This window comes from Bolinopsis microptera, chromosome 2 (genome assembly GCF_026151205.1).
Source record: "Bolinopsis microptera isolate Bmic1 chromosome 2, MBARI_Bmic_1.0, whole genome shotgun sequence".
Lineage (NCBI taxonomy): Eukaryota > Metazoa > Ctenophora > Tentaculata > Lobata > Bolinopsidae > Bolinopsis > Bolinopsis microptera.
The window spans coordinates 4071783-4086977 of NC_087073.1; the positions used below are offsets into that span (position 1 = coordinate 4071783).

The window sequence follows — 15195 nt, forward strand, 5'->3', positions numbered from 1 at the left end:
CAGTAATTACTACCCTGTACTGTTAAACAAATTGAATGCCGGCAAACTTCTGTGTTGGTTCATTAGCAACGCTGACTGTACGTAACGCGCGTACGCCATGCATCAAATTTTAAGGTAATTTACGCGCCATCGTAACGCGCGCACGTACGATCGATTTCCACGCCACCAGCGCAGCTTGAAATATCGGCATTCGGCAGTATTTAAATCCATCCTCCATTGTACGTGATTATAGATATTAGACATAAAAAGTTGCATAGTGGAAATTGCACCTGCCCAATTTATTATTAAATTGCATTTATCATGTATGAGTGCCTTGAAACAAACCTTGATATTTAATCACTGATGCGTCGTATATGGTATACCAGTCCACAACATTTCTTGGCAGAAAATTTTTACAATTATCTGTTTACATTTATTCCATGAACAACATGAACCTGTTCTGGGCGTTGATCCTAGAATAAAAAGTGACCATAGATATAAGGGGGTAACGTGTAAGCTAGCGGAAATTACTCACACAACGGCTAATTTTTAAATGTTCATAACCAGTGCACTCACTATATCATAGGCTAGGTCAACTTGCTATCTCTATATTATAATTGTAGTGGTCCAAAGATGTCCTCGATTTCAGGTGGAAGTGTTACATTTGGTCTATTAGTCCTGGTATTTTCTGTGGATCATTGTGCCGATCATCAATTTTAACAGCTTTGACGATTAAAACGGTAAAAGGACAGCATGGACACGCATTTTTAGAAGAAATAAAATAAATAACAATGAAATAGTCATCAATACAATGGCAGAGATAAAATATTTAAATGTAGGCTGAACATCAGAAAATAGATCCGCGAAGTCCACGATTTTCTGAGGTTAAATGAACCACTGAATGTAACAATTAATTGTTGATGAAACATCTCCTATCTGGAAATCTCTTCTGGTTGTGGAAACTATGAGCCGTTCGTCTCCATAGCCTCTGAAAACAGTATTTAAGTAATATAAATCCGTACTAAAGCAAGCAAACTTTCAAATTAGAGACAACAATCAAACTGCAACGACATAATTTAGTTGCCACTATTTTACAACGATTCGTCAAATTCCTCGAACAATCCTAATTTCCTTACCAGCAGGTTCTGTAGGTTTCTCGTAAGCCAGCTTGGAGGGGGTAACAATTATTCCATCAAACATCACAGCATTCTCAAAGGTAATCTTCCTAGCTCCTTTCATGGCCAGGATTTCTTTGTAGCCTCCGTGGGAGAGGGCTCTGAGTAGGGTTTGAGCTCCGCAGGCCAATTCATCTTGATGTTCGTAACTCATGAAGGAGTGTGCTTTCACGAAACCGGGCTGAATTACAGGAGTGTTAAACGCTCATTCATAATGAAATTTCATTTGATTTTCTATCAAGGACATGGAATACTTCATATTATAGAATTTGAGAAGTTGATTCCTTAAAATGGGTATTATATGAGAGATTTCAAAGTAAATGCTCACTTCGCAAGGGTCTGAGATAGAGGCTGAGCCAGGGAGAAGAATACCAGCTGCCAGTAACTGCAAACATCGTCTGAAATAGAAATATATCAATCACATCTTGAGATTTGATAATCAAGGTCAAACATCTGCTCAATACCTTGACAAGGCATGGAATGGACGATTCGAAACGTGCGCGCAAAATTGAATTTGTTGGGAAATTTTCGCAAAATTTGCTAGTTTTTAAAGATGTTTGTTCGAATATCACGACAATTGGGTTATTATAATGGGTATGTCACTAAATTGTCCCTATCGTCTTATTACCTGAAAACTTGAGGCACAGATAGTGTGTTCCCATTAGTGTTAGAAACTGCAGAGTGATGCGCCTGAAAAGAACAAAGTTTAAAAACCGAACAGGTTGCAGCAGTAACTCAAAATTACGCGTCAAACCAGATTTACCTGAACCTTCGTGAATGAACTGAACTTGAATTTTTTAACCGCTTTTTGTATTATGTCGAATGTCGGATAAGACTCCAAGAGCTCAATCTGCTTTCATTCTACCTTTCAATGTCCAGAGCAAGGGTGAAGTGCTCTGTTTTTATATCCCAGAAATGGGTTGTAGATTGAGTGATATACGTTACATGAAAGATCTGTTAAATGCATTGGAACCTTTGTCTAATGTGATAAGATATTAGCAGTTTTTTTATAATTAGGATCGTTAAAGCATCAATCTTAATGATGAATGAATAATATAATTTGTAATTCTTCCATCTTAATTCTAATTATTTCCATTGTCAAAAGTCAAAACCGAACTGGTTTTAGCAGTAAGTGAAGTAACTCGAAATAACACATCAAACCAGATTTTCCAGAACCTTCGTGAATGATATGTGGAATATTTTAGCCCCTTTTTTGTCAATATTGAACTACCTGAGCCAAATTAATATTCAATGTTACGACCAGAAATCCGGCCAGTGGTAATTTCCAACGGCTTACAACGCCATATAACACACACGTGAAAAATGTTTGTAATTACATTATTTTAAACGTTATATTTCTCTTCCTAGTTCTGCACATAACCAACTTTCTCTTTGTCTCTCTGTTTGTGTTTTAATGTTTGTGTTTTAATGTTTTAATTCAGTTTGTGTTTTAATGTTCTGTGCTAAATATGAGATCACCTGTGTCTCATTGTCTTTTATCAACCGTGTATGTAATCGCTCTTTTCGGCGATTCTGTTTTTTTTCACTTTGAGTCCGCACTTTGACAATTAATGTGTAACTTATATATTGTAACTTATGTATTTAACTATTTTATGTATATTGGCGATAATGACGAGAAAATATTAAATCCTGGAACGTAAAAATATCATAGCTAAATCGTCATTGCATAAACTCATTGTTTGAAGAAGACGACAAATTAAAATGGACGGAGAAAAGCCAATAACTTCGTTCCAATCAGAACTAAAAGGTAAGAAAATTCAGTATTTACTATTTCAGAGAGTTCTTGAAACGTCCCACTCTAATACTGAACAATACTTTACTCAACTGAATCGGAGTATTGGAACTTCTCTTTTATCCAAATCGACCATCGCCGAGATCAAATTTACTAATTCGAACTTACAGAGTGTCTATATTTCCTATTCCCAATCGCATTGCACAGGTTTTCTGCTAGGCAATGATACCTTAACTGGGGGGTGTCCAACCCCCAAAAAAACCCAAAAACCCATTCCCAAAATGAAAATTCAGGAGGTAAAGTTGGGTTTTTTAAAGAAAAACTGTTAGAATTGATTTACACCTACATTCATTTAAGACCATGTTTATGTATTATGTTATCCTCCATCATCGGTCATACCCATTGCCAATAATTATATGTGTCATTTGTATTATTTACTACAGTAAGGAAGTAAAACAATTCCCTTAAAATCAATACGTAAGTTAAAAGAGGGGAGGGGAGGGGCCAGTATAGGTCAGTGAACTCTATCTTGATTAGACAAAATTTAAAAGAGTGCCTAGGGGTTTTTTTTTCAATGTAGTCGAATTAGATAAAAAGTTATAAAAATGGCGAAAAAATCAAAAAACCCCAAAAGAAAAACCTCAAAAAAACCCATTCCCAAAATTGAAATTTGAACGGCCAGGTAGCGCAGTTGTTAGAACGCCAGCTTTGCAATCGTGAGGTTGCGGGTTCAAATCCCACTGTCTGCCTGGTCGTGGGGTGAGCGTCGTTGACGTTCAGCTAAGGATCAAGAATGGTCTATGCAGCCCCCGGTCTACTCAGCCGAATACTCGAGAAATCGGGTGTGAGGGTTAAATGAGGAGCAGCACATTGCAGCAAAGTCTCGGGCGAAGAAAGTATGGTATACACTACCTTAACCGTCACTGGCTAAAAACAAATCCTTCGGCTTCCTGTAATTGGCTGGTTGCACTTGTGTAACAATGTGGCTGTTGGAATACTCCGAAGTAAAATAAGTGTCTTGATAAAAAAGGTAAAATGGGCTATTTGAGGTAAAATTAACTATTAACACTCCTCAGATACCCCTGCTGAGACCTGGTCTAAATTTCCTGACCTAGCAGATACTGTGTGGAAGTGGGCAGATGATGGGGAAACACCCAAAGCATCTATCAAGTTCCTCAACGATAACACCATTAAGTGGAACAAAGGAAAGAAGCAAGGTTACTGGAAACTTAGAAACGATATGAGGATCTTGGAGACAAAATTTCATGGAACGGACCACCAGTTGAGATACATAATTGAAGAGAGAAAAGCTGTACTGATAAACTCTGATAAAAATCCTCTAGCAACTATGTGGGGTAATAATCCATTCTATTCGCTCAGCACATTAGTTTTATTTGCTGTGATTATGTTTTGGACATTTGTAGCAATCTTATCCAGTGTCACGCTCGCATAATAGAGTCTACCAAATCGCTTGTAAGTTTATGATGTTGATGTCAAAAATCTAACGAAATGAATCCACAGAGCCACTGACTAAACTATCAGACTACGAACAGAGAGGAAAAGAAATCGTTGCTCGTTTCTGCTTATCAGAAGAAAGACGACCTGTAATGTCGCCCCTAGCACCCCAACAAACCTACAAAGATAAGTACCCTGACCTCGCTCGATATAAAGATTCTCGTATTGCAGATAACATAATATCGCGAGACAATTACGAAGCCGAAGTTGTAGTTTATAGAGTTTTAGAGAAAGTGAATGAATCAATGATAGTTCTTCACGGGTTTAAGTGTACACATTTCCAGTTTGCTATGTGTGACAGTAGCCACGACAAGAAGACCTGTGAGGAGTGCCGCAACTCCAAGAACTCAGAGGAGTGTGATTTCTTGATTATCGGAAAGGACTTTTTTGTCGTTATTGAGGTCAAGAACACGATATTTTACCAGGATGCAACTGTGGCATTTCAGAATTCGTTATTACAAAGAGATAGAGTCAAGAAACTCATACACGCTTTATGTCCAGAGGCAAACATTTTACTTTTCACGGCATTTCCAAGTTTGAGCTCTAAGTACATTAACAGGTCTGTTAATGGTGGTCCACCACCATTAACAGGCATGGACAGTGACCAAGTGGATTCGATAATCTATAAAGAAGATATTGATGACTTTCCAAATTGGTGGCACAACAAGGTTTCAGCGGTTACTACAGCGGTTACTACAGCGGAAATTCGGCCAAGTTTTTTCTACAAAGTATTAAACATGCTCTCCAAAAGTTTCATCGTCAAAATATTTAACAGAATCTTTAAAAGACGCCGAGATTTGAGTCTAGTACTACTGAAATCGGAGCATGAGCATGACAAGGTGAAACACATTTTGTTAACAATATCATGTACTGAAGTAGATATACCTGATGAATCTACGTTCAATCTAGCGAAAACTGTGATGAGGATAGATAAAGAATTGAGGGAAGGAGAAATCACTTTAGAGCAAAGAATTAAAAACTCTCAGTGTAAAAAGAGCTTCAATCCTGGAGTGGTCAAAGCTTGTGATGTCATCAGAGACTATGTTGGAATCAAATATCTAACAGTAGAACAAAAGGGGGTTTTAGAATCATATGGGTATTTTGGAAATCCAAAATACCCATATAATATGTATGCTGAACAACAGCTTTGGATTAACGGCCCAGCAGGGAGTGGCAAAACTGTGCTATTATTAGGGAAATTAATAGAACTTGCTAAATCTGATACAGATAAACAAGTTGTTGTGTTTCAATTTGGTGGAGATAAAAATAACTCAACAACATATCAGGACACATGTAGGAAAGCTGCTGTGGAGTTCACAGTGTTACAGTTCGTGGATTGTAAAGATCACACTCCCTCGCAATTATGTAAATTGATATTGAACAGTGAACATAAAGTAGTGATCGTAAATGTGCATGTATACAAAGAAATTACAGAGATATCATATTCCTTTACTGAATTGGTAATAGAAACACTCCTTTTGCTAAAAGCTTGCCATTTGTTAATTGATGATATACAGTGTTTGATAAGACACAGCTGGTTGCCTATGATTCATCGTGATTTGCCTGTGTATTTAGACATACTGGAACTGTTCAAAAATAAGAGATCCGTAATAGTAGCGTGTGATTTTGGACAGTGTTATTATCATGTTGATGCAGTGCTTCATGTGGCTTTTAGTGGTCACCTCTACAGACAACTTTATTCATATCAACTTGTCACATTGACTAAGAATTTGAGGAACACGTACGATCTCTCAAATATTCTATCGGTTATTAGAAATAAATACCGAGGATTGGTATCAAGTTGTGACTTTGGACATATAATTTTACCGAAGCAAGACCCTGGTCATTTTATTCGAGGTGTAATTACAGAGTTACATGTTTTTAGTGAATATGATTTTGATTCCATTTTCCATATTATAAACGAAGATTTGATTAAGTTACGAAGAAAATTATCAGATGACATGAAAATAGCAGTAGTTTATAATGATTACGCTATATCACCATTTATAATTGATGCACATGACAATGACACCGATAAAATAACCATGTGTCACTGTGACCATAGCTGCTCAACTGAGTGGCCTGCAGTTATTGTAATATGTCGAATGTCGGAAAGGAATCATGAGAAGAATTTGATTCCACTCTACCTATCCATATCCAGAGCACGAGTGAAGTGCTCTGTTTTTATATACCCAGAAAGCGGTTGTAAATTGAGTGATATGTATTGCATGAAAGATCTGTTAAATGCATTGGAACCTTTGTCTAACGTGATAAGATATTAGCAGTTTTTTGTAATTAGGATCGTTAAAGCATGAAACTTGATGATGCAATGAATGATAAATATAATTTTTAATTCTTCCATTCTAATTCTAATTATTTCAATTGTCAAAAGTCAAAACCGAACTGGTTTTAGCAGTAAGTGAAGTAACACATCAAACCAGATTTTCCAGAACCTTCATCGAACTTTATGATGAATAATATAATTTTTAATTCTTCTGTCCTAATTCTAATTATGTCCACTGTCAAAACTTTTCAAAACCGAAAAGGTTTTAGCAGTAAGGGGTCGTTCACATATGTCGTAATCAGCCGAGGGGGAGGGGTTTCCAAATGATTATGCTAGTGTAATTTTGACACAATAGCTAAGTGTAAAAATGATTACGGAGGGGGGAGGGGGGTTAAAAATTGGCAAAAAACTGATTACGTAATATGTGAACGACCCCTAACTCGAAATAACGCGTCCGCGTCAAACCAGATTTTCCAGAACCTTTATGAATGATCTGTGGAATTTTGTAGCTTCTTTTTTGTCAATATTGAACTACCTTGAGCTAAATCAATATTCATTGTTAATACCAGAAATCCGGCCAGTGGTATACCACCCAATGGTAATTTCCAACGGCTTACAACGCCATATAACACACAGGTGACACATGTTTGTAATTCGCAAGATCATATTTCCCGTCCCGAGTTCTGCACATAATTAACTGCCTCGCTCTCTCTCTCCCTCTCTCTCTCTGTTTGTGTTTTACTGTTCTGTGCTAAATATGGGATCACCTGTACCTCATTGTGTTTTATCAATCGTTCATGCCATCCTTTTTCGATCCAGTTATGTCAGGGGCTCCCTTTAAATTCGCACTTCGACAATTAATATCGTAACTTCCCTAACTTTATATAATGCATTAACTATTATTAAATGTATGTATCATATTAGCGATAATGACGAGAAAATATTAAATGCTGGAACGTTAAATATAATAGCTAAATTGCATAAAATCATTGTTTTAAAAGCAAATTAAAATGGACGGGGAAAAGCCAACAACTTCGTCTCGTTCAATACTAAAAGGTTAGAACATTCAGTATTTACTATTTCCGGAAAGTAAAAATTGTGTCTTCATTTGTACATTTTTAGTGTAAATTAACTTATTAATTTATCACTTGTACACTTATCACAAATAGTTTTATTATAATAAAAACACTTCTGTGAAGTGGTTATTTTGACTATAAATATTTGAACTAAATATAAATTGATTGTGAGTATCACAAAGTACAAACATTTTGTTTTATTTTGTTTTATCCACATCAACCATAGCCGAGATACAATTTACTAATTCGAACTTACACAGTGTCTATTTTTCCTATTCCCGATCGCATTGCACAGGTTTTCTGTTAGAGAATAATACCTTAACTAAACTATTTATACCCCTCAGATGCCCCTGCTGAGACCTGGTATAAGTTTCCTGACCTAGCAGATACTGTGTGGAAGTGGGCAGATGATGGAGCAACACCCAAAGCATCTATCAAGTTCCTCAACGATAACACCATTAAGTGGAACAAAGGAAAAAAGCAGGGTTACTGGAAACTTAGAAACGATATGAGGATCTTGGAGACAAAATTTCATGGCACTGTCCACGAGTTAAGATACATTCTTGAAGAGAGAAAAGCTGTACTGATAAACTCTGACAAAAATCCTCTAGCAACTATGTGGGGTAATAAATCACTCGACTCGCTCAGCGTATTAGTTTTTCTGCTGTAATTATGTCTTGTTTCATACTTGATACAGAAATATTTAAATGGAAATAATCCCAACCAATGGGCCGAAAATTTAATGTTTTTGACACGTAAAATCAAAAATTATATTTTTGATATCCTCAGTCCTCACACATTATAGTAAATATAGAGTTTACTAAATCACTTACTAAGTTTAAGATGTTAATCTCAAAAATATAACAAAATGAATCCACAGAGCCGATGACTAAACTATCAGACTACGAACAGAGAGGAAAAGAAATCCTTGCTCGTTTCTGCTTATCAGAAGAAAGACGACCTGTGATGTCGCCCCCAGCACCCCAACAAACCTACAAAGATAAGTATCCTGACAACGCTCACCAAGAGGATTCTCGTATTGCAGATAACATAATATTGCGAGACAATTACGAAGCCGAAGTTGTAGTTTATAGAGTTTTGGAGAAAGTGAATGAAACAATGATAGTTCTTCACGGGTTTAAGTTTACACATTTCCAGTTTGCTATGTGTGACAGTAGCCACGACAAGAAGACCTGTGAGGAGTGCCACAACTCCAAGAACTCAGAGGAGTGTGATTTCTTGATAATTGGAGAGGACTTTTTTATCGTTATTGAGGTCAAGAACACGATACTTAACGAAACTGCAACTGTGGCATTTCAGAATTCATTATTACAAAGAGAAAGAGTCAAGAAACTCATACACGCTTTATGTCCAGAGGCAAACATTTTACTTTTCACGGCATTTCCAAGTTTAAGCTGTGATTTTCTGGGTCGATCACCAATAACAGACATGGACAGTGACCAGATGAATTCAATAATCTATAAAAAAGATATTGATGACTTTCCAAAGTGGTGGCACAACAACGTTACAGCAAAAATTCGGCCAAGTTTCATCGTCAAAATATTTAACAGGATCTTTAAAAGACGCCGAAATTTGAGTCAAGAACTACTGAAATCGGAGCATGAGCATGACAAGGTGAAACACATTTTGTTAACAATATCATGTACTGAAGTAGATATACCTGACCAATCTACGTTCAGTCTAGCGAAAACTGTGATGAGGATAGATAAAGAATTGAGGGAAGGAGAAATCACTTTAGAGCAAAGAATTAAAAACTCTAAATGTAAAAAGAGCTTCAATCCTGGAGTTGTTCAAGCTTGTGATGTCATCAGAGAATATGTTGGTGTCAAATATCTAACAGCAGAACAGAAGAGGGTTTCAGAATCAGATGAAAAACTGCTTTGGATTAACGGCCCAGCAGGGAGTGGTAAAACTGTGTTATTATTGGGGAAATTAATAGAACTTGCCAAATCTAATACAGATAAGCAAGTTGTCGTTTTTAAATTTGGTGGAATTAAAAATAACTCAACAACATATCAGGACACCTGTAAGAAAGCTGCTGTGGAGTTCACAGTGTTACAGTATGTGGACCGTTATCATCACACTCCCTCGAAATTATCTAAATTGATATTGAACAGTGAACATAAAGTAGTGATCGTAGAGGTGCATATATACACAGGAATTACAGAAATACATGGCTCTTATTTTTTTACAGGATTGGTAATAGAAACACTTCTCTTACTAAATGCTTGTCATGTGTTAATTGATGATATTCAGTGTTTGATAAGACGCAGCTGGCGGAATAGAGGTCCTCGTGATATGTCTGCGTTTTTAGACATACTGAAATTGTTCTCAGAGAACAGTACCGTAATAGTAGCGTGTGATTTTGGACAGAGTTATTGGCGCTCTGATGCAGTAAATTATGTGCATTTTTCTGAGGTACTTTCCAAAACACTTTCTTCAGATCAACTTGTGACTTTGACTATGAATTTGAGGAACACCTACGATCTTTCAAATGTTCTATCCGTTATTAGAAATCAATACATAGAATTAGTATCAAATGATTCAGACATTAGAAATATGATTTTACCGAAGCAAGACCCTGGTCATTTTATTCGAGGTGTAATTACACAGTTGCATGTTTTTAGTGAATATGATTTTGATTCCATTTGCCATATTATAAACGAAGATTTGGTTAAGCTACAAAGAAAAATATGTGATGGTATTAAAATAGCAGTAGTTTATAATGATGACGGGAATCACGGGATATCAGGATTTATAATTGACGCACATGACAATGACACTGATAAGATAACCATGTGTCACTGTAACCATAGCTTCTCAGCTGAGTGGCCTGTAGTTATTGTATTATGTCGAATGTCGAAAGAGATTTATGAGAAGAATCTGATTTCACTCTACCTTTCAATATCCAGAGCAAGGGTGAAGTGCTCTGTTTTTATATACCCAGAAAGGGGTTGTAGATTGAGTGATATACGTTACATGAAAGGACTTTTAAATGCATTGGAACCTTTGTCTAACGTAATAAGATATTAGCAGTTTTTTAGAATTAATACTGTTAAAGCATCGAACTTGATGATGAATGATCAATATAATTTTAAATTCTTCTATCCTAATTGTTATCATTTCTATTGCAAGTAAAAACTTCATACTCGTACACCAAGTGACATTATGTGATTTGAAAATGGCTATATTTTAACAAATTTTTAAAGAAAACATTGGCGGGTTAATTCGAACTGACGGTTCCTAAACCACTCAGCTACTGAATCGTGACGTCATTTAAAATATCAAGATCTATACAAGGGCGCTTTCCATGCCTCATGCCCCATTTCTCAATATCGCCACTTAAATGCTGTTTCCAGGAATGGCGCAGGCAACGTGTGGCTTGGATGCTGAACTAGAATTTTAATAGGTTTCAAAAATTGCATCCCTACTTAGGGGGGGGGGGGGCAAGTAGAATAAAGTAGAATAAAGTAGAGTAGAATTCGCAAAAAAAATGGATGACATTCTACTTTTATCTACCTGAATCTAAAAAACTTTGGGGGCCAACTTAGAATAAAGTAGAATAAAGTAGAATAAAGTAGAATAAAGTAGAATAAAGTAGAATAAAGTAGAATAAAGTAGAATAAAGTAGAATAAAGTAGAGTAGAATTCGCAAAAAAAATGGATGACATTCTACTTTTATCTACCTTAATCTACAAAACGTTGCCCCCCCCCCCCCCCCCTACTTACTAGTAAGTCGATAGTCCAAGGGTTCACATTCATGAAGAAGGGGATCCTCTTCTTGAAGTCTTTGAGTATTCTCACCAAGATTCTGATACTAGACTGGTAAGCATTCTCTTCAAACCATCTTGCGTGACGAATTGCAGCCAAACTGTTCTTTAAATTTTCTAATTTCACTGAGTGGAGTCAAGGATTCATAAGGGAAGTTCTAAAATGACAATACTTATAGTTCTTCAAACTCCTCACAAATCTAATATTAACCGGGATTAAGTTTTTTTAATGCTTGATCTAAATTTGCTGCATAAAAAACTAGAATTAGGCTGATTGGGATAAACTAAGTCCAGGATTGGGTTGTCCAAGGGTTGGTATTTCACTTCGTGTTGTAATATCGGTGAAATCCTAGGACGAGCATAATTGAACATTAAAATGAACTCACGATGTTTTTCAGGGTCGATTGTTTCCTTGGTGTTGTTGGGAAGGGTCGTAACAAACACGTTCAGGGTGGATCCATTGAAGGTATAGCTAAAACCAGACTCATGTGACTTAGTGGTCGCTTTCTTTCGCTCTTTTCTGGCTGCTGAGCGTTCATCTTCTCTTTCATCAGGTTCTGGAGAAGATAATAAATAATGATTGTGAGGTGACCATCAATGCAACTGTTTTGGGACAATCTAGTGATTTTGACGATATGTTCAAAGTAGGGTCAATGTACGGCGCGGTTTTCAATGTAAATCTACGAACCTGAATGTTGGTGATGTCCTCGAGAGTAGGAAGATGTTTGATGATCAGTACGATATCAGCTGTCTTATGACCGGCTAGAATAGTGCCTTTCTTGAAGGAACCCACTACACGCATCTCCTCTGTGAAAGTTAAAACTCAATAAACGCCATTACTTGAGTCAGAGAAGATCATGAGGTGAAATATTTTCAATACAATTTAGTGATTTATCATATTATGTAGGTCTTTTACCGATATCGACTTCTGGTGCAGGACTGACGACCAGAGTGTCGACTATACTCGTTAACTTTGTAACCTGCGATAAAGCTGGGTAAGGAGACTGTTGTAACCCTGCATCCTCAAACATTATCATGTACAGATGTTCATCAAACCTGTTCAGTGCTAACAAAGTACAAACCCGGTCAGTGCTAACAAAGTACAAACCTGTTCAGTGCTAACAAAGTACAAACCTGTTCAGTGCTAACAAAGTACAAACCTGTTCAGTGCTAACAAAGTACAAACCTGTTCAGTGCTAACAAAGTACAAACCTGTTCAGTGCTAACAAAGTACAAACCTGTTCAGTGCTAACCAAGTACAAACCTGTTCAGTGCTAACAAAGTACGAACCTGTTCATTGCTAACAAAGTACAAACCTGTTCAGTGCTAACAAAGTACAAACCTGTTCAGTGCTAACAAAGTACAAACCTATTCAGTGCTAACAAAGTACAAACCTGTTCAGTGCTAACAAAGTAAAAACCTGTTCAGTGCTAACAAAGTACGAACCTGTTCAGTGCTAACCAAGTACGAACCTGTTCAGTGCTAACAAAGTACAAGCCTGTTCAGTGCTAACAAAGTACGAACCTGTTCAGTGCTAACAAAGTACAAACCTGTTCAGTGCTAACAAAGTACAAACCTGTTCAGTGCTAACAAAGTACGAACCTGTTCAGTGCTAACAAAGTACGAACCTGTTCAGTGCTAACAAAGTACAAACCTGTTCAGTGCTAACAAAGTACAAACCTGTTCAGTGCTAACAAAGTACGAACCTGTTCAGTGCTAACATAGTACGAACCTGTTCAGTGCTAACATAGTACGAACCTGTTCATTGCTAACAAAGTACAAACCTGTTCAGTGCTAACAAAGTACAAACCTGTTCTTGCAGCTTAGCAAGCTCTTCAGGAGGCGGGGTGAGCTCCAGATTCTTGGCGATGATTGCTTGAGACAGTTCTGTGTCATCTTTCTCAGGTGCTACCCGTTGGAACAAGTGCTTTGACTAAGATGGTTTGGGTCTTAGATTTGTTGATAGATAAGGATTAAAACAGAAGAAAATCAGAATTAATCTTGATAAACGAAAAACCGAGGTCGCATATCCGAATCGATATTCCGCGTAGAAAAAATAGTATTCTTTGGCAAGCTTAACCCCGAGTCTAAACACAAGTCAATGATCAGAAGGTGAGGAATGCCAAGTTCATTCTAAATAAGTAGCCAAATGGGATGATCGACAAGGACTTTTATCAGGGGAATGGAAGAGTGCAATATTAAAGTGATCTAATTGTTTATTTATAATCCACATTAAAAACTTATGAATGTTATATTTAGCGGACAATTTTTATTTCGAACTCAAAAGATTGAACCACAATAAAATATAGAATAATTTGACTTTAAATAATTGACGCAGTTCATAATTAATTTTCCACGTAGTATGTTATTGTTATGTAAACTGATGCGATAGAGGGCTGAGAAAAGCAATGACCGGCCAATGATGCAGTTAGATGAGAAACCCCCCAAGACTTGCCAAAGAATACAACATACCTCTAGAGGGTCAAATGATTTGTATATCATGTCAGGTGGTAGTGGGGGTCTGCGAGATCAATCAGAGGTCAGAAATAAGAAAAGTTCATATTATATTGTAACAGAATGATAATCTGATGGTAATTAAAAGTCCAATTGATCATATCATAACATATAATCACAAGAGACTCACGGTCCATATCCGCCAGGTTGCCGAGGTCCGCCACCACGGGGTGGGCCTCGAGGGCCACCACCTCTTCCTCTGTAGTAACCAGAATAACTGAAGAGAATTTAACATAATTAATGATGATATTACGACTGTTTTCTGTTCACACAAAGTAGGACAGAAGCCAGAGTGTGATTAACCGTCATTTGGCCAATTGTTGGGCGATTGAACATCGTTCTGGTTTAATAATTCAAGGCAGGTCACAAAAGACACTGATCTGACACTATATGATAAGACAACCTTCTTAAGAAAACATACTCACCTCATTTTAACACAGTCAATAAACAGTCTGAACTCCGCAAATATCGAACTACGAGGAAAACCGTGGATTGCAGTTGAAACTTCAAAAAATTGTCTGGCTCAGCGCTCGATTTCAAGTGGCATTTGTCCGTCAAAATTTTACTAAACCCGCGCGCGTCTTTTAAATTCCTTTCCACTCTCGAGTCTTTTTATGTTTTAGAAAGGCTTGACCTTACTGTCACCAAGATTAACTGTCACCAAGATGTAAATCAGATCGAATTGAGACGCCGTTCGATCTAATTCCTCGTTCGATCTAATTTCTCGTTCGATCTGATTTACATCTTGGTGACAGTAATAACTGGCCCTCAATCATCAATAGAATATAAAATTGAATAGCATGACGATGCTTTACTACCTGCCGCTGTGGTATGACAACCCTCCAAGAAGAGGATACCGAGAATTAAAACGTATGTGAAGATGAAGGAAAAGGTGGCAAATGGATAAAATCCATTTAAAATATGGATTGAAAATGCCCAATTTGCAAGTGCCTAAGGAATTAATTTAAATAAAGATAATCATAAAAAGCTACAACAGCATAAAAGTCATTGTTAAATTTTTTGGTTCAATTTAGTTTTTCGACCACTATAAATAAAATGTTTATTGCGTGTTGCAAAATTGACAATGACATTAACATATGTTTGTTAT

The 15195-nt window shown here is 36.8% G+C and overlaps 3 protein-coding genes across 8 annotated transcripts in view; 1 reads left to right on the top strand and 2 right to left on the bottom strand.

Annotated features, from left to right (window-relative positions):
- LOC134811711 (phosphatidylinositol 4-phosphate 5-kinase type-1 alpha-like) overlaps nucleotides 1-15195 on the bottom strand; it is a 102103-nt gene that overhangs the window by 54240 nt on the left and 32668 nt on the right. The gene's annotated exons all lie outside the window — the stretch shown is intronic.
- On the bottom strand, nucleotides 851-14579 carry LOC134811073 (interleukin enhancer-binding factor 2-like). Its single transcript, XM_063817786.1, is given in 13 exon segments — nucleotides 851-967; nucleotides 1116-1335; nucleotides 1483-1552; nucleotides 1783-1844; nucleotides 11533-11699; nucleotides 11960-12047; nucleotides 12050-12130; nucleotides 12262-12380; nucleotides 12490-12553; nucleotides 13384-13506; nucleotides 14046-14094; nucleotides 14218-14304; nucleotides 14513-14579. Coding segments are annotated over 13 exon segments (1161 nt in total). The 5' UTR covers nucleotides 14518-14579; the 3' UTR covers nucleotides 851-941.
- Nucleotides 2821-6704, top strand: LOC134811954 (uncharacterized). The gene is made up of 3 exons (XM_063819122.1): nucleotides 2821-2922; nucleotides 3984-4262; nucleotides 4429-6704. The coding sequence occupies exons 1-3, from the start codon at nucleotides 2877-2879 to the stop codon at nucleotides 6702-6704; spliced, it is 2601 nt and encodes an 866-aa protein (XP_063675192.1). The 5' UTR covers nucleotides 2821-2876.